This window comes from Micromys minutus, assembly GCF_963924665.1.
Source record: "Micromys minutus genome assembly, chromosome: 30".
Taxonomy (NCBI): domain Eukaryota; kingdom Metazoa; phylum Chordata; class Mammalia; order Rodentia; family Muridae; genus Micromys; species Micromys minutus.
This window is the reverse complement of record NC_137965.1, coordinates 25424127-25448022: the sequence shown is the minus strand read 5'-3', so window position 1 is coordinate 25448022 and position 23896 is coordinate 25424127. Positions and strand designations below refer to the sequence as shown.

Genomic DNA, 23896 nt, shown 5'->3' with positions numbered 1-23896 from the left:
GTGGTCTCTGTTGCCTTCTTCCTGCTCAGTCACACCTGTTACTCCTATACCAGGAAAATGTCAATAATCCCAGTCACTCCAGGTATGAGATAGGGTCTTACTTCCCTGCTCTCCCTCACCATGTACAGCATCTTCTGCAGTCACACATCACATGCCAGTGTCTCCCCATCCTGCATGTTATGTTGTCTGCAATTCTGTGCCTGTGTGCTATGATTTCCTTTTCTTGCTGTAGTCTCCCTGAGTCCCGAGTTCCCATGTCCATTGCCACCCTCTATGGAGGATCTACCTTCTTAAGATAGTATACTGGGCCTGGCCCAGCTTCTCTGTACACTTCTGTCTTTCTCCTATCTCCTCCAAACCTCCCAGGTCTAGGTGTCATGTGCTTAAACCTTAGCTTTTAAAAGTTCTGTCAGAATGCTGGGCTCCTCCTATGCAGATTCCTCAGCAGCTATGTGGTGTTTCTATCTGCCATTGGCAGCTTGTTCTGAGGTACTATCAGAATGAGGGCTGGATTCTCACTAACCAGTTATGAAAGGAGACACTTTATCCATGATCTAATTAAGTGTGCCTATATCACATCAACTTAGAAAAAGTACACAATCAAATTTGCCAGACTTGAGTAGACAGATCCATGGAAGCATCTATTCATGTGTGAGGCTGATAGGCTGACCCTCAGCAAGTCCCTAAAGGGTTGTGTCTGAGGCAGGCCTCTTCTACCTGCAGAGAGCTGTAAGGGTGTGTCTGAGGCCTCTTCTACCTGCAGAGAGCTGTAAGGATGTATCTGAGGCCTCTTCTACCTGCAGAGAGCTGTAAGGGTGTGTCTGAGGCCTCTTCTACCTGCAGAGAGCTGTAAGGGTGTGTCTGAGGCCTCTTCTACCTGCAGAGAGCTGTAAGGGTGTGTCTGAGGCCTCTTCTACCTGCAGAGAGCTGTAAGGGTGTGTCTGAGGCCTCTTCTACCTGCAGAGAGCTGTAAGGGTGTGTCTGAGGCCTCTTCTACCTGCAGAGAGCTGTAAGGATGTGTCTGAGGCCTTTTCTGTCTGCAGAGAGCTATAAGCACTTTCCGTGCAACACACAATTCAGGATTAGCATCTCAAAGTCTCATGAGTACCAGTTCCTGTGTCAGTCAGTGTCTCTGTGGAGTTCTACTTTAGCCCACTCTTGGTGTTCTTTCCCCTCAGGCTTCATCTAATCTTCATTATCTCTCTCACAGAGCATTAATGAATAAAGGATAATTATATAAAACAAAAACGTAGAAAACATTTTTATCAAAGCATACATTTTCAAGAGGTAAAATGATTTAAAAATGATTTTCATATGATTTAAATAGTTACTTAGAAATTTTTACTTTCATTAAAATTAAGTATATAATTCATATTTGATTTGTGTTTTAAGTTCAAATAAAGATGGCATGGTTTACTTTTCCTAAGACTAAAGAAATCTTACTAAATATTTTCATAGGAAAGTAAAAGAGTTTGCAATCCAGTGTCCAGGATCTGCATACCAATGCTAAGATCAATCATAGGTTATGCATGCTCTGTCCAGACACACAGCTGCAGAGAAGGACATGTCTGCTGTGTGCAAAACAGTCCCTGATGCCATGTGAATCTACTGTGATTTCCTGTCAGCTCATTTGATGTCAACTCTAGACCATAGCAGAAAAGCAAAACCCAGTGTGTGAGCCTTGCTTTACAGCATGTGAATTCCTCCTGCCCTCCGGAGGGAAACTCTTGGTGTGAAAGGTCCTTCTCTTGTCTCCAGTGCTTGCTGTAGCTCCTCGGCAGCCCCTGTTTCACAGCAGTGCATACCTTAGGGGATGAACCCACAGAGCCTTTTGTTCAAAACAAGGGTTAGAGAAAGAACCATCGTGGCGACTACAGTAGGAAAGGATGAAGCTTGAATGTTGTCCTCGATTCCACAGAACCGCTTCCCAGCTTTCACACATGCCAGTGGAGTCTAACAGAAAGTCAAAAGCAATATGGACACAGAAGGTTATAATCGAGGAAGTCACATAAGGTGCAAAATGGAGAGAGCTCATCTAACTGTTGAAAATCAGAGCCAACAAGACTTTATGTGAGCTTTCATGGAGCTTGGTGTGAAGCAGACATATGGGCAGATATGATGAGGATGGGCCTACTGTGTGCTGTGGCAGAGGTCACTACTGTGTGGCAGAGGTAGACTGTGGGTTCAGAAACACTGCTGGCCTCAGCAATATGCTTGTGTGTGTGTGTGTGTGTGTGTGTGTGTGTGTGTGTGTGTGTAACTGGGTGAGTGCAGCCATGTGCTTTTTAAACAAGTAATATTGTTTAGAGATGTAATTTTTTTAATTGAACAACTTTATTTAAAAAAACAGATAAATGTACAGATTTTTGCATAAAAGTATATGAACACATTTTTGTCAGTACTTAATTTTTTTTAAAGGTTTGATAGTATGCAATAGATGTGCTTCAGTAGATGAATGGATACAAAAATTGTGGTACATTTACACAATGGAGTACTACTCAGCATCAGAAACAATGACCTTATGAAATTCTTAAGAAAATGGATGTATCTAGAGAATATCATCCTGAGTGAGGTAACCCAGTCACAAAAGAACAGACATAATATGCAGTCACTGATAATTGGATACTAACTCCAGAAAGCTCTGAGCACCCCAGAAACAACTCACAGACTATATGAAGTTCAAGAAAAACAAAGGCCAAAAAAAAAAAAAATCATTATGTTTAATCTTTACACACTGAGATGTAATTTTTTTAATCTTATAATTTACCCCCCTGACATGGAAGATTTGGTGACAAAAGCATTTCTTTTCCAAATTTGCAAATTTACAGAGCAAAGAGATGGAATGCCTTGGGAAAAGAAAAGGATGGAAGGGAGGAAGTGAAAGCGGTCCCCAGAACTCTGACCGCCCATCTTAGAACAGTGCCTTCGCACCAGCAACAAACCCTAGAGGTCCTGCACACAGTGGACCAGCTTTACAGTGTGAGTGATCCAGGGAGCCATGAGTCACACTGTGCTCAGACCAGGTCCCGAGTGGCCCTCTGTGAATTCAGCGTGTGACTTGGGTATAGGTGCAGAGCAGTGGGGGACACTGGAGAGGCTTTTTCTGAACAAAGATTTCCAAGTTATGTGAGAAGGAGGGATGAAAGCCGGGCACATCTCTGCTGTCACTCACGGGCTCTGTCCTTCAGGTCTCTAGGGGCTCATGCAGCACGTGGACACTTAGCAGCAGTGCGACTGTTTGGATTTCAGCTCTTGAGCCTTGGCCATGGAAGATGGTTCAGATTATGTTTAATGGTTGTTGATCTAATATCTGGCTGGCGAGGATATTTGTCCCTGATGGTCTGGCAAAGCTTTCAGGTCTGCAAACACTCATTGCTGTGGCCTCCGGCCCTGAGCACACTGTGGTCACACTGTAGGAATGTGACAGTTGGACCATAATTTTAGTTCTGCTCGATTTCTTTGTAAGTGATTTATAAACCCAACTTGAAAATTTATCTCAAATAAGCTGCAGCAATTTTGATCTTCTCAGCACATAGGATTCCAGTTCCAAAGCTGGTTCTATTATTCAACTCTGCTAATGAAGTTTGTAAATTATAAGAATGATAAGTATGTTTTACTCAAGGAGCAACAGACTGTGAAGGGAGATGATATGGTAACAGTGTCTGACAGGTAAACCGCTCACTGCATAGACTTGTGCAGGTATGGATATCTTTGTGCTAACTGTAGTCAAGAGCAGCTAAGAAAAGGATTTGATAGATTCAGTTTGGCTATGACAAAACAGACTATCTTTAAAGACATTATACACAATATGTAGTTGTGTATGGAAATGTAAGCTGCAGTGGCAAAAATCTATTGTTGAAGTTGCTGTTTTACACCTTTGGAGACATTACCTCTTGTTGACCTTTTTTGCTCATTTGTTAAACTTGCAAAAAAAAAAAAATAGTGCATATTCCTTTGGGAACTAGAATAAACAAACCAGTTGTGGTCATCAGATGTGTAATTCCAGCTGCTCAGGTGGTTGAAGACAACCTGAGTTAGCAAGATCATATTTTAAAAACTGGGATCCATAACTCAGTTGCAGAGAGGCTCTGGGTTTTACCCCATCTCAACAAAATAAATCCATGGAAGGGATGTGTAGGGGGGAGGTAGGAGAGAGACAGAGGCAGAGAGGGGAGAGAAAGGGAGAGGGAGGGGCAAGAAAGCACGAAGGAACCCTGACAGCTCTCAGGCACTGAGCATCCTTTTGTGGACATGGTAGAAGCTCACATACTTCTTCCCGAGCATGTGCACGTGTGTGTGTGTGTTTACACTGACACAGCCACAGGAAAAATGAGATCACATTAAAATAACATGTATTACTCTTGTCTTCCACCTAATATTTTTACACTTAATTTTAAAATTGCCATTTGGGTATAATCATATAGAAATGAAGTTAATTTTTTTATATTGATCTTTGCAATCCAATTGGACTTGCTTATTAGGTATAATCGTTTTTGACTACTTCTTACTTTATGTGCATATGATTCTATCTTCTGAAAAATCCGTTTCAAGTGTTCACACTCCAGATGAGTATAGCTCTCTTTATTAACTTCCCTAATTATAAGAGTAGTTATCCTTGTGTTTCTGATTTCACTGGACACTTCTGGGACTTTGCTATTAAGGATGATGTCAATTGTGGGTTTTGCATGCTTGGTCCCATAGTGTACAGGGAAACCCCCTTTATTGCTAGTATGTTTGGTGTTTTTTGGAATCATGAAAATGTTTAATTTTTGTATGATTGTTTTTGTCTGTTGAGATGACCATGTGGATATCAAATGACCTCTTTTTTTGTTGCTACAGAGCAATTCCTTAAGATAACCGGTTTAGTCTGTGAATGCTGCTTGTATTTATGTTTTAGGGCTGACCATTGGCACTGGGTGTTCTTCCTTGGGCAAGACCACCACTCCTGCTCCCAGATTTCTTTGCTTATCTGTGGTTTGTGGAGGGGTGTCCAGGGTTTGTGTAGGGTGAGGCCTCATGGACTTTCCTTCATCTAGTTTGGCCTGTCCATTGGCATCACCACCATTGAGTTCATATTTAGATAGTCATGTTGGTAAGGTCTTAGGCATAGCTTCTGATTGAGACACAGTCTCACAGCAAACTTCCTCACCCTCTGGCTCTTCCGATCTTTCTGACCTCTCCTCCACGGTGTTCCCAGGGCCTTAGACTGGGGAGTGTCTTGTGGGTATAGACATGGGGTTGATGGGCCCCACAACTGCATTTTGATCAGTTGTAGATTTCTACAGTAGTCTCCATCTGTAAGGGGTCACTAGATGAGGGGTGAGGGCTATACCTATCTGTGACATAAGGACAAGTGTTTACAGGTATTTATTAGGACTTGTGCTGACTCAGTAAATTAGAGGTTGCAGATCATCTTCTAATAGCCATGGCTTCATAGTTGTGAGTAGTTAGCCAAGTTTTAGTCCAGGCAGAGTTTCCCTCTTATTGAGTGGGACTTGAGTCTAGCTGTTGGTTATTGCCAAAATGTGTGCGCAATTACTGCACCATTAGGGTCATTGTGCCATGCTGGTTCTTGATGTGGTTCATGCATGTCATATCTGGGTAGGACTGTTGAGTATCTCCCTTCTTTGAATCTTTCATGGTGCCTTCACGGGAGAATAAGTAAGAGAAGGAAAAGGAGACAAGAGTGAGTTAAGGAGGCGTATATAAGTAAATATGTTAAATATGTGTATACAGATGTTTGAAGGAAATGCATTTCATACAATTGAATATGATATAAAAAGTAGGCAAAAAGAAAAGGTACCATGTGTGATATTGAGGCATTTTGTGGCTAAACATATGGTCTGACCAGCAGATCATCAGGCATTAACACACATTGGCTGCTAGGTTCTCCATTGCACCGTGGGATTGCCCTGGGCCCAGGAACAAGGGTTTGTAGCCACTACAGACAGAAGTGTTTGCCAGGGAAACTTTTCTCCTCCTGGAGGAAGTTCCATAGCTACTTGTATTTTGAATCAACTTATTTATTTCATGCTCTCTAAGTGCAGACACAGTGAAGGACAGTCTTGGTGGCTTGTACACATCCTGTCTGTATTGCGGATTCTACATGTCCCCATTGGTCCCTGCTCACCTGGCCTTGGTGTTCCTTTGTTTCTATTCAGGCAGTCACTGGGGCCTCCTGCTGACCAGCAAGTCAGTCTTCTCTATCCTTGGAACGGTGCTGTGGAAAAAGGCAGTAGCCACAGCTGAACCAAACCAGGCATTCAGAAAGTGGGAAGCTTGCCAAAGATGCCATGGCGCAGTGACTCAAAGATAGCTTTGCTGTTAATTTTCAATTCCAAGCAAACATATTTCCAATCACACGGTGACGGTGCAGGCTAATGGAACACTAATCTCTTCAGAGCACAGTTAGAACTAATGAGTAGTGAGTGAAGTTTATGAGCAGCTCCTAGTCCCAGATCACCAAGTGCTATGGAGACCAGACCTTCCTCATGTCTGAGTTGGGAGACTAGAGATGAGCAGAAAGGATATCTTTCATTTTACTTGGATTCCCTTATTTTTCTCTCTTCTGCATGTCCGTTTAGAATTCTGTAGAATGTGTTTTGATTATGTTTAGTCTTCCTTCCCCAACTCCTTTTAGAGGCACCTCTGCTTCCATGCCCGCTCAGTTTCCTTTAAAAAACATTCAAATTTAATTTGTGCTGCCCACATACTCCCGGATGTGTGGCCATCCAGTAAAGCATGGACTAACAGGAGCCACAGGAGATGCTCCCGTCTCTCAGTAGCTGTCATTTCCAGTAGCTCCTCATCCAGGAGCCTTCTTCTCCTCAGGCCTGACGCCTTCCTCCTGTTGGGATCATGTCTGCTTTGAGCTTGTGCAGGGCTCTGTGCCTGCGGTCCCAGCTGCTGTGAGTTCAAAACTGCTTCAAGTTACATTCTCTGTTGTTGGGAATTTTTGTTTTATTTTTAACTGTTATCCTTACCCTTTAATGAATAAAAATTAATTTTAAATAAAATTTGATAATTTTTTACCTAACCATGAAAAATCCTGATGCTGTTATGAAGGTTTGTTTCCTCCTGGACAAGTAAAAATGCCCAACAAGCTTGTGATCGATACATGGGGTGTTATCTGCACTTTCTACACGGTTGCTCTTGCTGTTGCTGGATAGAGTGAACTCCCACTAGTTTCTGTGGTCACTGCTTCTTTATCTCATTTTTCCCTTCAGTAATATTTTGAAGTTCCATTTGATTGTGTATAGCTGATAGTGTCTGTTTTTCCTTCCCAAGTGAATGGAAGCTCATTTTGCTGTGAAATTTTCATTGCTATAAACTTATTATCAACCCTTCGAAACTCATTTTGTTTTGGCATCTGAGGTATGTAATTTGCTGTTCTTTGAAACTTGCTTCTTAAACATTGCCTTTATGCTTGTCTTCTGAATTCTATTGGATATAGTTTTGAAACTGTCTCAGTACCATCCACAAGTCTTCATTGATGCTTCCTATTTTAAAATCAGTTGTTTTTCTAAGCTGTATTTTGGGCAGTTCTTCACTATTTTAACAAACACGATTTTCCCCCCTTCAAATGTGCTTGGTCTTGTCAATCAATACACTGTCTTTCCCTGTCCAGTTCTCATTTCTAATGTGCTCCCTTAATATACCCACTTTCCTGTGTTCTAGTAACATTTGAAAATTAATTATTTTTTTATTTGCCCTCATCTGCTCATCTCAATGTGGGCTAACTGCTCTCTCATGTTAAGAGCATTTCATTGATGCAGATCTGCCTGCAATGCCGTCACCAACAATTATTCATCTACCCGTCTTCTTTATATTCAGTGTCAATGTGTATCTGGCATATTAGATTATAGACTGATTCTTACCTGAAAAATATTACATTTTCTTTTTTGTTCAATGCATTATTTCTTGATGAATTTTGGCTTTGTAATTCCTTCCTTCTCAGTTCTTTAGAATTTTGTCTTAGTAACTTAAAGCAATATTTTCAGTCCCCAGGATGCCAGGAACCAGGGTCTAGATGTACAGTTGCTACCACCTTTCATCTTTTTGTCCTCTGTTCCCTCACATCTCTCTTAGGTACCATGTAGGCTGTTCTCAGCCTTGGATCCTAGTGCACAATGCTTACTGCAATTCTGGCAGTCTTACTGGGATCTACTGGCTGGGATCTACTGGCTGGGACACACTGTGCTACCATTCTGCTGGACTGTGTCAAAGCCTGGTTCTGTTCTTTGCTGTGCAGGAGACTAATTTTTCTTTTCTGTCTGTCTATCTGCTATATAACAATCATTTTTTTATTTTGTACTGAACTATATGAGGTTTTCCCCTACTACATCTTGTATGTTGATTTTTTTTTTTTTTGTATGTTTGAAACAAGATGCCTTGAGGTATTTGTTAATTTTGGCTGGAAGTGTCATTTGAATGTGGTTTAATAAGACTGTAGAAAGGATTAGGATTTGGGGATTTTATGTGTTAGCAAAATACCAATCATATTTACAAACCCCACCTCAGCTTTCCTCAGGACAGGTAGCTGCAGAGTCATCTCCACTGCCTGGTCACTCTGTGAGCAGCCACAGGAAGTGTGGGCCAAGAAATGATACCGTCTCCTTTAGCTTGTTCCTTCTCTAGTGGCTATGGTGACTGGCCTCATTCACCTTCTACGAAGTTTCTAGGTTCCCACACTCTTCTAGTAAATGCATAGCAACTAACACTAGGAGTGTATAAATTAAGAGATATACAAGTGAAAATGAGCCTTATGTCTCCAATTTTAGATCCTGAAGTGTAACTGTGTTGATTTCTCCTGAGCTTCAGAACCAGTCAAAACAATTATTTAGCTCCTCAATGACATGGACCTTAAATTCAGCCTTTGGGAACAGCTAAAGTCTCTTCTAATTGTTATGTATCATTCTTTTATTGAAGAGGAGGGATATAATTTTCTGTGGGGAAAAAGCCATATCCCCCCCCCCCCCATCTATCCTATCTACTTCAAGCCTGAGGTTATTTGCTCTTACAAAGACAGCAGGACCTAAAGGTCTGGGTGTCAGGTTTGAATAAGGGCAGGATGGGGACAGGGTTGAATTTATATCCTTGGATTTGGAACTAACCCGGGACATGGACCCTGAGTGTTTTGCACGTTATTTGTTGCCTTCCCCCTTTTCTTAATGGCTTAAGGGTTTGGAAATATCAATGCCACAACCATCTGAAAAGTACTCACATCTGTCTCATTGGTTTCTAGTTTTTAAAACCCAGAATGTGTGAATTAATATACTTTTCTCTGATAAAATCTGTGAAAGATGAGTTTCAAATGTGACACAGATGAATGGCTATAACATTATTTTAAACTTTGACAATAAGTGTGGCTTTATTCCAGCATGAAATCTGATATATCTTGTGGCCTTTAAAATTAGAATTAACTTCTTTCCCAGAATAGTGTGGACATGAGGCCAAACTCTGTTGTGTCAGTATCTGTGCATTATTTTCAGGACTATGTGTGCTTAGCCTGGAACTGATACATTTTTAAAATATATTTTTGTGTCAGTCTTCTCTTTGGTCCAGTGATGATCCTCAGTTCTCACCACCATAGAGGCAGTGGGACCTGAGAGAATGGAGCCAATAAATGAGGCAGACTAAAATTCCATGCAGTAGTCAACAAAAGTGAGTAATCTGCAGTAAACTCATTCTTATCTGCCACACCTGGAAGGAGCATGGAAACATATTCCAAGAACAATTTTATGTCTTAAAGAAACAGCTCACAAGAGTCCTGTCTTATTTGGAGTGTTTTTGCAAGCACTTGGAATTCTTCTCACATGACTTCATTCCTGGACCTCGTTCCAGCACCTAGTAAGCAAGGATTATGAACAATTTTTAAAAATACAGAAAAGGAACATACAGAATAAATGTAGGATACTCTGAAAAACCCAAACCTCAAAATATAGGCACAGAGGAAGAAGAAACCCAAACCAATGACATAAACCAGATCTTCAGCAAGTTGATAGAAGAAAACTTCTCCCAAATAAGGAATCCATACAAATACAAGAAGCACACAGAACACTAAATAGACAGGACCAGAGAAGAAAATTCTACAGAATATTATAGATAAATTACTAAGTTTATGTAACCAAGTGTTTTGAAAGTCAAATGAGAAAACCCAAGTCACATATAAAGGAAAATACATCAGAATTATGGCTTATTTCTCAATGGAAACTTTGGATGACAGAACATGGAGCAAGGCATTCTAAGCCCCGAAAGACTCTTACAGCCAACCTAAAATAGTATACCCAGCAAAACTATCTGCCATGATTGAAGGAAAAAAAATGTATGATTTATACAGCCTACAAATGTATATCCAGCACACTAAGAAAAATTCAGGAATCATTACTTCAGGCTGAAGAAAGGAATGAGTTCAACAGAGAGATCATGGAGAAAAACATGATGCCATAATTATAACACCAAAAATTAACACAATGGTTATAATTGACTCACATTTCAATAATAACTCTTAAAGTATCAATGGCTGAAATTGTTCAAAAGATACAGAAAGACTAAATGGAATACATCTATCTGCTGTCTATAAGAACCATGCTTTTATTTTCCAAGATAGGTACTGCCTGAAGAGTAAAAGAATGGACAAAAATACGTCAGTCAGATGGGACCAAAAGTAAATAGGGATCATTGTTCTAATGTCTGAAAAAATAAACTTCAAACCAAAACTAAACACAAGACATAAGGGGGATACTTAGACATTCTAACTTAGGGAATAGTTAACTAGGAAAGTACTACTATCCTAAATGTACTTGCACCAAACTCTGCATACCCAATTTCATTTAAAAAAAATGTCTGCTACTGGAATTAAAGACATAGATGAACAATGTATTAATAGTATAGTATTCTGTTGTCCCACTCCCTTAAATAGAGAGGCATTTTGGACAAAAATGGACAGAAATACTAGAATTCATTGATACCACACATCAAAGGGACTTGATAATTATCTACAGAATAGTCTAGCCAAACAACCGAGAATGTAATTTATACTCATCAGCACATGAAAACTTCTAAAAGAGACCACATACTGGGACAAAACACAAATCTTTCAAAATTCAAAAAGATTGAAATAACTTCTTGTTATTCTATCTGATCACAATGCAATAAAACATAAAATTGACAGCAAAAAAATTCTAGTAATTACAAAACTCATGGAGCTCAGTAAACTCATTACTCAATGATGAACATGTCAGAGAAGAAATCAAGAAATACATAAATAAAAATAATTCTGGAGCTGAATGAAAATGAAAGCATAGCACAACAAAATGTGTAGGACACATAGAAAGTAGTACTATGGGAGTAGTGTCTAAATCAGAAAGTCCATGCATCAGTGACTTCATGATGCAGCTTTAAAAGTTGGAAAAATAAGAACAAAGCAGGCCCAAACCTAGTCAATGGCAAGAAATAGTAAAAATCAGAGCAGGCATCAATAAAATAGAAACAAAGGAAACATCAGAAAGAACTAATAAGCCTAAAGATAGCTTACTCTTTGAGAAAATAGACAAGGCTGGCACACTCTTTGTCCATCTATCCAAAAGAAAGAAACGCCAGTTCGCAGATTTATAAATAAAGAGGGAAACTTTATAACAGACACTAAAAGAATTCAGAATATTAGACAGCAATATGTTTAAAACTGTACTCCATTAAGACGTAAACCAAAAAAAAAAAAAAAAAAAAAAAAAAAAAAATTAATGGATGAATTTCTAGATTGAGCCAAACAACCAAAATTAAACCAAAAACAAATTAAAAAACCTAAAGAGACACATAATAATGAGATTGAAATACTAATAAAAAGTTTTAAAGACTTTTTTAAATAAAGATTGCTGAGCACCCAGAGAAGCCTTGGGAGCACTCTTTCTCCTGAGCCCACAGGCGAGCCCCAGTTTTCTTTCCACCGACTTTTGGGAAGAGACTTCTGGGAAGTCTCAGGGTGCAGGCATATTGGAGCTGCTTGGGAACAGACTGTTTCCGCCCTCATCTGTGCCCAGAGCCAGAGTCGGCCCACCACTTTGGAACTCACAGCCTACCCACAGAGAGCTGAACACCCAGGAACAGTCTCCCTGCTGAGCCCACAGGCCCACAGACCCTCAGCAGACAAACTCCAAACAGAGACAACAAGGTTATCTACCATTACAGATAATAAGATGGCAAGAGGCAAGCTCAAGAGCCTAAGCAAAAGAAACCAAGAAAACCTGGCAACATCAGAACGGAGTCGTCCCACCAAGTCGTGGATATCTCAACACACCAGATAAACAAGATTTCAACTTAAAATCATACCTCATGTTGATGAAGGGCCTTGAGAAGTACATGAGTAACTCCCTTAAAGAAATGTAGAACACACATGAACTAATAGAGGACCTTAAAAGGGAAACACAAAAAACCACTTAAAGTGCTACAGGAAAACACAACCAAACAGGTGAAGAAATTGAAAACGGAAATAGAAACAATAAAGAAATTACAAAAGGAGACAACCCTGGAGGTAGAAAACTTAAGAAAGAGATTAAAAGTCATAGATGCAAACATCACCAACAGAATACAAGATATAGAAGAGAGAATCTCAGGGGCAAAAGATGCCAAGGAAAACATTGACACAATAGTCAGAGAAAATGCAAAAAGCATAAAGATCCAGGAAATCCAGGACACAATGAGAAGACCAAATCTAAGGATAATAGGTGTAAACAAGAACAAAAACTCCCAACTAAAAGGCTCATTAAATATCTTCAACAAATTTATAGAAGAAAACTTACCTAACATAAAGAAATAGATGACCATGAACTTACAAAAAGCCTACAGAACTCCAAATAGACTGGACCAGAAAAGAAATTCCTCCCAACACATAATAGTCAAAACACCAAATATTCAAAACAAAGAATATTAAAGCATTAAGGGAAAAAGGACAAGTAGTATATAAAAGAAGACCTATCAGAATTAAACCATATTTTTCAAAAGAGACCATGAAAACTAGAAGATCCTGGACAGGCATCATATAGACCCTAAAAGAACACAAATGCCAGCCCAGGTTACAATATTCAGCAAAACTTTCAATTACCATAGATAGAGAGACCAAAATATTCCAGGACAAAACCAAATTTACACAATATCTGTCCACAGTCTAGCCCTACAAAGGATAAAAGAAGAAAAATATGACACAAGGAGGGAAACTACACCCTAGGAAAAGCAAGAATATAATCTCCTTGCAACAAACCCGAAAGAAGAGAACCACACAAATATAATTCTACCCCCAACAACAAAAATAACAGGAAACAACAATCACCATTCCTCAATATTTTTTAACATCAATGGATTCAATTTCCCAATAAAAAGAAATAAACTAACAGACTGAATATGTAAATAGGATTCAGCAATTTGCTGCTTATAGGAAACTTGTCTCAGAGACAAAGAGAGACACTACCTCAGAGTAAAAGACTTTGAAAAGCTTTCCAAAAATATGGTCCCAAGAAACAAGCTAGAGTAGCCATTCTAATACTGAATAAAATAGATTTTCAACCAAAAGTCATCAAAAAAGATAAGGAAGGACACTCATCAAAGGAAAAATATATTAAGATGAACTCTCAATTCTGAACATCCATGCTCCAAATACAAGAGCACCCACATTCAGAAAAGAAACTCTACTAAAGCTCAAAGCACATATTGTATTTCATACAATAATAATGGGAGACTTCAACATCCCACTCTCATCAATGGACAGATCATGGAAGCAGAAACTGAACAGAGACACAGTGAAACTAACAGAACTTATGAACCAAATGGATTTAACAAACATCTATAGAACATTTGATCCTGAAACAAAAGAATATACCTTCTTCTCAGGACCTCATGGGACCTTCTCCAAAATTGACCATATAGTCAGTCACAAAACAGGCCTCAACAGATACAAGATCGAAATAATCCCGTGCATCCTATCAGATAACCATGGACTAACACTGGTCTTCAATAACAACAAAAAACAGCAAAAAGCCCACAAAGACATGGAAGGTGAACAATGCTTTACCAATGATATCTTAGTGTAGGAAGGAATAAATAAAGAAAGAAAGACTTTTTAGAATTTAATGAAAATGAAGGCACAACATACCCAGACTTATGCAATACAATGAAAGCAATGTTAAGAGGAAAACTCATAGCTCTGAGAGCCTCCAAAAAGAAACTGGAGAGAGCATAACTAGCACCTTGACAGCACAACTGAAAGCTCTAGAACAAAAAGAAGCAGATACACCCAAGAGGAGCAGAAAGCAGGAAATAATCAAACTCACAGCTGACACCAAGCAAATAGAAACAAAAAGAACTATACAAAGAATAAACAAAACCAGGGACTGGTTCTTTGAGAAAATCAGCAAGATTGATAAACCCTTAGCCAGACTAACCAGAGGGTACAGAGAGTGGATCCAAATTAACACAATCAGAAATGAAAGAAGAGACATAACAACAGAAACTGAGGAAATTCAAGAAATCATCAGATCCTATTATTAAAGCCTATACTCAACAAAATGAGAAAATCTAGAGGAAATGGACAATTTTCTAGACAGATATCAGGTACCAAAGTTAAATCAGGATCAGATAAAAATATCTAAACAGCACTCGGACCTTGGTGTGTAAGATTAAGCATAATGGTTTTTCATTTTCTTTCTCTTTTGGGGGGGGCTTTGCTTTTTCTTGAACTTCATATAGTCTGTGAGTTGTTTCTGGGGTGTTCAGAGCTTTTTGGGGTTAGTATCCAATTATCAGTGACTGCATATTATGTCTCTTCTTTTGTGACTGGGTTATCTCACTCAGAATAATATTCTCTAGATGCATCCATTTTCTTAAAAATTTCATAAAGTCATTGTTTCTGATAGCTGAGTAGTACTCCATTGTGTAAATATACCACATCGGGGTGCATGTGTCTTTATTGTATGTTGGGGCTTCTCTGGGGTATATGCCCAGAAGTGGAATAACTGGGTCTTCAGGTAGTACTATGTCAAATTTTCTGAAGAACCACCAGACTGATTTCCAGTGTGGTTGTACCAGTTTACAACCCCACCAACAGTGGAGAAGTGTTCTTCTTTCTCCACATCCTCGCCAGCATCTGCTGTCATCTGAATTTTTTATCTTAGCCATTCTGGTTTGTGTGAGGTGGAATCTCAGGGTTGTTTTGATTTGCATTTCCCTGATGGCTAATGATGTAGAGCACTTCCTTAGATGCTTCTTAGCCATTCAATATTCCTCAATTGAGAACATTTTGTTTAGCTCTGTACCCAATTTTTTAATAGGGTTGTTTGATTCTCTGGTGTCTGATTTCTTGAGTTCTTTGTATACCTTGGATATTAGGCCTCTATCTGATGTGGGGTTGGGAAAGATCTTTTCCCAATCTGTTGACTGTCATTTTGTTTTCTTGACAGTGTCCTTAGCCTTACAGAAACTTTTCAATCTCATTAATTCCCATTTGTCGATATTTGACCTTAGAGCACGAGCCATTGGTGTTCTGTTCAGGAAATTTTCTCCTGTGCCTATGTGTTCTAAGGTTTTTCCCTACTTTCTCTTCTAATAATTTCAGTGTACCTGGTTTAATGTGGAGATCTTTGATCCACTTGCACTTGAGCTTTGTATAAGGAGATAAGAAAGGGTCTATTTTCAGTCTTCTGCATGCTGAGTGCCAGTTGGACCAACAACATTTGTTGAAGAGGTGTCCTTTTTCCATTGAATGTTTACAGCTCCTTTGTCAAAAATCAAGTGACCATATATGTGAGGGCTCATTTCTGGATCTTCTATTCTATTCCATTGATCCACGTGCCTATCTCTGTACCAGTACCATGAAGTTTTTTTGTTTGTTTGTTTGTTTTTTTTAGCACAATTGCCTTGTAATATAGTTTGAGGTCAGGGATGGTGATTCCCACAGATATTTTCTTGTTGTTGAGGATGGATTTCACTATTCTAGGTCTTTTGTTATTCCAGATGAAATTGCATATTTCTCTTTCCAACTCTATAAAGAATTGGGTTGGAATTTTGATGGGGATTTCACTGAATCTGTAGATTGCTTTTGGTAAGATGACCTTTTTTTACAATGTTGATCCTTTCAATCCATGAGCATGGGAGATCTTTCCATTTTCTGAGATCTTCCTTTATTTCCTTCTTTAGAGATTTGAAGATTTTGTCATACAGGTCCTTTACTTGCTTAGTTAGAGTCACACCAAGGTATTTCATATTGTTTGTGACTATTGTGGAGGTTATCTTTTCCCTAATTTCTTTCTCTGCATGTTTGTCCTTTGTGTAGAGGAAGGCTACTGGTTTGTTTGAGTTAATTTTATATCCAGCCTCTTTGCTGAACTTATCAGCCATTTAAGTTCCCTGGTTGAGTTTTTGGGGTCATTTATGTACACTATCATATTATCTGCAAACAGTGATGTTTTTACTTCTTCCTTTCCAATTTGTATCCCTTTGATTTCCTTTTGCTGTCTAATTTCTCCATCCAGGACTTCTAGTACTATGTTGAATAGGTAGGGGGAGAGTGAGCAGCCTTGTCTAGTCCTTGATTTTAGTGGGATTGCTTGAAGTTTCTCATCGTTAAGTTTGATGTTGGCTATTGGTTTGCTGTATGTTGCTTTTATTATGTTTAGGTATGGGCCTTGGATTCCTGTTCTTTCCAAGACTTTTAACATGAAGGGGTGTTGAATTTTGTCAAATGCTTTCTCAGCATCTAGTCAGATGACCATGTGGTTTTTTTCTTTGAGTTTGTTTATATGGTGGATTACATTGATGGATTTCCGTATATTATACCATGCCTGCAAAACTGATCCATTATCTCCTTGTACAAGGGTCAAGTCCAAGGGGATCAAAGACTTCCACCTAAAACCAGGTATACTGAAACTAATAGAACAGAAAGTGGGGAGAGCTTAGAACACATAGGCACAGGGGAAATTTTTCTGAACAGAACACCAATGGCTTGTGCGCTAAGACCAAGAATCGACAAATGAGACCTCCTGAAATTGCAAAGTTTCTTAATGCTAAGGACACTGTCAAGTGACGAAAATGACAACCAACAGATTGGGAAAGAATGTTTACCAATTCTGCATCTGATAGAGAGCTAATATTTAATATATACAAAGAAGTCAAGAAGTTGGACTCTAGACAATCAAATAATCCTATTAAAATGGTGTACAGAGCTACACAGAGACTTCTCAACTGAGGAATATTGAATGGCTGAGAAGCACCTAAAGAAATGCTCAACATTCCTAATCAACAGGGAAATGCAGGTCAAAATAACCCCGAGATTCTTCCTTACACCAGTCAGAATGGCCAAGATTAAAATCTCAGCTGACAGCAGATGCTGGTGAGGATATAGAGAAAGAGGTACAGTCCTCCATTGTTGGTGGAATTGCAGGCTGATACAACCACCCTAAAAATAAGTCTGGTGGTTCCTCAGAAAATTGGACATAGTACTACAGGAGGACCCAGATATATCCTCTTGAGTATAAACCAAAAAGACACTCCAGCATATAACAAGGACACACACTCCACCATGTTTATAGCAACCTTATATAAATAGCCAGAAGCTGGAAAGAACCCAGATGTCCTTCAACAGAGGAATAGATACAGAAATTATTGTACATTTACAACAACAATTTCTAAATCAGGTATTAGAAACAATGACTTCATGAAATTCTTAATCAAATAGATGGAACTAGAAACTATCATTCTGAGTAAGGCAACCCAGTCACAAATAAACATACATGGTATGTACTCATATAGAAGTAGATACTAGCCAAAAATGTTTCAAATACCCAAGAAACAATTCACAGATCTCATGAAGCTCAAAAAGAAGAAAGGTCAAAATGCAGATGCCTCAGTTCTTCTTAGAAGGGAGAACAAAACTCTTGCAGTTCATGGGCAGGGGGTAATACAGGAACAAATAGAGAAGCAGGGATTGAAGAAAGGATCACTCATAGACTGACTCACCTGGGAATCCACCACATATGCAGCCACCAAACTCAGGCAGTATTGCTGATGCCAAGAAGTGCTTACTGGCAGGAGCCAGATATGGATGCCCCTGCAGAGGGTCTTCCTGAGTCATACAGATACAGTTGAGGATGCTTGAAGCTATCCATCGGACTGAACATGGGGATCTCTTTGAAGGAGGTAGAGCAAGTGTTGAAAGTGTTTGCAACTCCATGGGAAGAACAGCATTATCAATCAACCAACACCACCAGAGCTCCCAGAGACTAAAACAACCAATGGCTCCAGTTGCATATGTAGCAGAAAACAGTATTGTCTGGCATCAGTGGGAGAAAAGGCTTTTGGTCCAGTGAAGGCATGCTTTCCTAGAGTAGGGGAATACCAGGATGATGAGTTGGGAGTGGGTGGTTGGGAGAGGGAGCACCTTCATGGAAGCAAGAGTAGAGGGAGGGAGGATGGGAATGGGGGAAAAGGAAATGACATCTGAAATACAAATATAGAAAATATCCAATAAAAAGGGGATGGGGCTAGGTCCAGAGGAGTCACAGTAGAATTCTACCAGACATTCAAAGATTATAGCCAGCCATTCTTTTGTTTTTTTTTTTTTTAGAGGAAATGTAAAGATTTTAATCATTAATGTAAATATATATTTATAGTAAATGAATTAAAGTATATGTTCATTCATTAATATTAATAAGATACTTCTTAAACTTTTTATATCTATAATGTTGTTAGTTCTAGTCCTCTGAAATTCTGAATGAGTACCTTAATAACATGTTTTCTGCTTTTTTTATTGGATAGTTTATGTATTTACATTTCAAATGTTATCCCCTTTCCTGGTCCTCCCCTCTTATCCCCCTTCCCCTGCTTCTATGTGGATGTTTTCTCTCCCACCCACACACTCCTACCTCAACACCCTGGCATTCCCCTACACTGGGGAAACTAGCTTTCTAAGGACCAAGGACTTTTCCTCTTTCTGATGCCAGACAATGCCATCCTCTGCTACATATGCAGCTGGAGTCATGGGTGCCCCCGTATGTACTCTTTGGTTTTGGTTTAGTCTCTGGGAGCTCTGGGGGATCTGGTTGGTTGATATTGCTGTTCTTCCTATGAGGTTGCAAACCCTTTTAGATCCTTCAGTCCTTTCTCTAACTCTTCCATTGGGTCCCAGTGCTCAGTCTGATGGTTAGCTGCAAGCATCTTAATCTGTATCAGTAAGGCTCTGGCAGAGCCTCTCAAGAGACATCCATATCAGGCTCCTGTCAGCAAGTACTTCTTGGCATCAGCAATAGTGACTAGGTGTAGTGGCTGTATATGGGAGGGATCCCCAGGGAAGGCAGTCTCTGAATGACCTTTGTTTCAGTCTCTGCTCCACTCTTTTTTTCCTGTATTTTCTTCCATGAGTATTTTGTTCCTTCTTCTAAGATGGACTGAAGCATCCCCATTTTGGTCTTCCTTCTTCTGAGCTTGATCTGGTCTGTGAATTATATCTTGGGTGTTCCAAACTTTTGGCTATATTGGGGTGAATTGTGTGGCATGTATGTATGTGTGTGTGTATATGATATGTATTTATTATGAGTTTATTTTATGCATACATATATATGTGTGTAATATATCTGTGGTATATGAATGTATATGTGATATATATGTGTGTTGTATATTTTTATGAAGGTGGGTAATATTGATGTGTATGTGTGTATACATGCGATATATGTGTTCATGTGCTATGTATGTAGGTATGTGTTGTGGTATGTATGTGTGGCATGGATGTGTTTGTGTGGGTGTATATGTACTTAAGAGGGAAATATTTAATTTGATAATATAAGGTTGTATAATACTTTTTACAATAGATTTGTTTCTGAACTACCAATGGGAATGGCACCCATTTCAAATTAAGTACTATTAATAATCTTTGTTTATCTTCGTTCATTTAGCCAGACTTATCAATTCTGTTGATCTTTTAAAAAATCAATTTGTGGTTTCATTAATTTTTTCCCTCTATTTTTAATGTTAACTAGTCTTACTTCACAATGTATATGCATTAAAATGTAATATTGAACACCAATATATTTCCATGTAATCTTTGTCAAATTTTAAAAGGTAAAAAGTAAATATATATTTGTTTGTTTAAAAAACCCAGAAGGATCTTAATGTCACAGTGAGAATTTAACATTTATATAATGTATGTTGATTATATTTATCTAATCAAATTGATTGATTTGATTAGAGTTCTTATGTCCTCTGTGTGAGTGTGTATGCATTCAGCTGTGTGCATACGTACATGCATGAGCATGTATGTATGTATGTCACGATGAGTTTAAGTTTATTATGTGGTCATGGATGAGGGACTATTTAACAGGATAATGATTAGCTTTAAGTGGCTACATCACTGGAAAAAGTTCTTCCCTCTCCCCAGACCATTTTGCATGTGTATGTGTATTTAATATTTATATCCTTTTTTTGGACAGCTCTGAGATTTGTTGTTTCTAAAAGACGTGTATCTAGTTCCCTAAGTTGTAATATTAAGTTGTTGACTTAAGATCTTTTAAAAATAGAAACATTTATATCTAGTTTTGAGACCTACTCCTTTGCTCACTTTTTGCATGCTAGATTTTCATTTGTAGTCCTGTCTCAAAGATGTTTCCTGTGATCCATTGGTTCTTTCAAGGGCTTGCATAGCATGCAGGCACCCTGGGTTCAATTCCTGGTACTGTATAATCCAGTACTCTGTACATGCCTGTAAGCCCTACACTTGGGAGGTGGAAGCACGAAAATCAGAAGTTCAAGTTCATCCTCTGCCTCAGTGAGTTTGAGGATACATGAGATCCTGTCTCAAGAACAACAACAACCAAAATTTAATTTTTACAATTGTTAGGATCTTCATTTAATGTGGACAGAGAGGGTACTTCATTTCATACTTGTCTTGTTCAAAACACTGAAATGTAATTTAACAAATGATCTATTCTAGAACAATATTCCTGGATAGTTGAGAAGAGTGCCCATCTTCTTGTTTGGTATTTTCTATGTTTTCTAGATCTACTTGGTTTACTTTATTGTTTAAGCCCTTTGTACACTTAACTTCTGTCTGTCAATGGAGATAGGAGAAGATAGAAGTATATTGAAATCCCTGTTATTGTCAAAAATATTTCTCTTAGGTCTTTGTATTTCATTATCATATATTTGGATGGTCTCTGTGATATATGTGAATTCTTCTATCATTTTATCCTGAGGTATTGAAATGCCAATTAATATTTAATATCCCTTACTTGTAACCTTTTTTATTTAAAGTCTCTTTTTCTGAGTCATCTTCACTCACATTTCATGTTATTTGCATGAAATATCATCTTTCTATTTCAATTTATTAGTGGTTTTGTAACTAAAATGAGTTTCTTGTAGACAGCATATAGTTGGATCATTTGTTTTAATACATTTTCCAATCTTTATAATTTTTGTTGCATTAAATCTGCTTGCATTTAAAGTAATTATAAATAAGGATTTATGTACTGTCTTTGTGTAGATTTAGCTCATTCCTCCTTTCTTGAATCATGGTCTTCCTTTGTTTTAAGTAAGTTTTTACAGTGATATGGTTCAAAGTACTTTATTTTTTCCTTTTTGTATATTTCATAAATACTGTCTTTGTACAAAGATTTCATTTAGCCTATGATAGCTGAAATATTTGAATTTTATCTATACTACTAACTTCAATAACACATAGAACTATGCCTTTGTATCTATCACGTTTGTACCTGCCCTTTTCAGCTTGGTCTCTTTTTCCACCTTTACCTGATTTCCTGGGGTCAAATTTAAGTTGCCAAGCTTGGACAGAAAGTGCATCTAAGACTAAGACATCTCACTGGCTTTCTTTCAGCTATTAAATTGAAAATTACAATCTTATTTATAGAGTATGCTAATCAAAATATAAGCCAAAATAATAACTTTAAGATGTACTTGATTCTTAAATAAATGTTTGAAAGTGTAGTTATTAATCCAAGTTACAATATTTTTTGACATTAATAATTATTTTACTAATGTATTTGTCTCTTAAAAATAGTTACTGAGGGCCTGAAGAGATAGCTCAGTGGTTAAGAATTCTGATTGCTCTTTCAGAGAACCTGGACTCAATTCCAAGAACCTACATAATGGATCACAACCATCAGTAACTCCAATCCAGGCAATCTGACACCCTCCTCTGGCCTCCATGGCACTGCATACACATGTAGGCAAAACACCATACACATGAAATAAGTTACAAAGTTATATTACAGTAAAGTTAATTTTATAGGTACTCATTTCTGCCTTTATTGAGATCTTTATTTTTATGTAGCTTTGAGTTCATGTTTAAAGTATTTTCAGTTGAGTCATAGGGCTCCCTTCAGCCCTTCTTACAGGCTTGGGTCTTGTGTAATAAACTTTCTTGGCCTTTGCATACCTGGAAAGTCTCAATTATGACTGAAGTGTCTTTATTCCACACAGGATGCTTGGTTGACAGACACCTTTTTTTCCCCATTCTCTTTAGTCTGCCAACAGCCTTTGTCAGTTTGGCTTGTGGTTGAGCCTGGTTTGGCTTCTGAGATATTAACTATATCATGGATGGGTGGGGATCTCTTTAGTTCATCTTGGGAACTTGTTAAGCACAGGTATTTATTTTTATGTCATTTATGTATAAAATAAAAAATTTTAATATTCTGAGTCCTTTCTTCCTTGTTTTGAGACTCCTGCAGGTCCATGTTGGTCTGCTTGACAATGTCCCATGGGTTCTTTACTCTCTACCCCCCACCCTTTTGAAGATAAGATCTTGTCTCCCTGGCTGTCCTTAACCTAACAGAGTATCTCAGATGCTAACGCATCAGTGGAACATATGCTGGACTGTTGGAGTGCAGATATCACATTGTGTGCGTTGGACAAATGGAGTGCAGGAATTACAATGTGTGTGTTGGACTGATGATGTATAGGTATCACTGTTGCATCAGAATTTACTAATTTAATAGATTCTGCTCTTTGACCTGAACATTTCAATAATGTGTTAATTTTATAGCTACTTTTCTTATTGGTTACTCAATAAATTTAAAATGGCTTAAGTAATATAGTGCTCTACTTTTCTTACAGCTAATCACAGCCACCTTAGATGGGAACCTTCAGCTGTTTGTGGCTGAGTGACCGCTGATCGGCTGGAAAGAATACAAGAAAGGAGAGAAAGAGTCCATGGCTTAGCTATTGAAGTGGATGGGCAGTTACCATAGGAGGCCCTTGCTGGACTCCTCTTCTGCAGGACTGACCCCCATCTGAGAGTCCTTCCTCTTAAGAAAACCCTTACAGGAATAGTGGAAATGGTATTCTTCAATAAAGATGAGCCGGTGCCTCTTTCATGTCTGTTCCTGGAGGGGAGGTAGAGGAGAGAGAAGGGATGGGGCAGGAAGCAGCACTGAACACTACAGTAGCTAGCTCATCTTATTCTGCACCCTGCAGTTGTTTGCTTCATGCCTGCCTCTGTGGCAGCTGCATTTGAAGGTTCTAGGTGACAAGGATGCCATGACCCTATGCTGTTTACCTGGACGTCCCACATTGGCCTCTTCAGGATCAGGACAACCCAGGGGCAGAAAACGGATGGGCCATACTCACTCTAGTCCTCTCAGTCTCTGATGAAATGGTTCTCATGACTCCTTCTGGTATTTGAAAGATAAAATGATTCATGTTCTGGGGAATATGTCATGGATTTGCTCAACATTGGCACATCCATGTGTTTGAAGACATCAAAGCAAGAATGTGGTCGAGGTCCCAATCCTGGCCACAGAGGGATTTGGCCCAGACCTTCTGGAATAAGCAAATTTTGTTCATTTTTCCCATTCCCCTGAAAGGCTTTCTTTGCAGATGTGGGCCTCATTCTTTTTCAACCAGTTTA

General features: G+C 38.7%; 1 protein-coding gene across 1 annotated transcript in view; it reads left to right on the top strand.

Moving 5' to 3' along the window:
- The window catches only part of WDR27 (WD repeat domain 27), a gene marked incomplete at its 3' end in the record, with an annotated part of 97309 nt that extends 74155 nt beyond the window's left edge, over positions 1-23154 (top strand). Inside the window, exon 26 of the mRNA XM_080941750.1 lies at positions 23104-23154. Coding sequence (XP_080797876.1) covers positions 23104-23154 — 51 coding nt within the window. The remainder of the gene's footprint in view (positions 1-23103) is intronic.
- Positions 23155-23896: the final 742 nt, after the last annotated feature.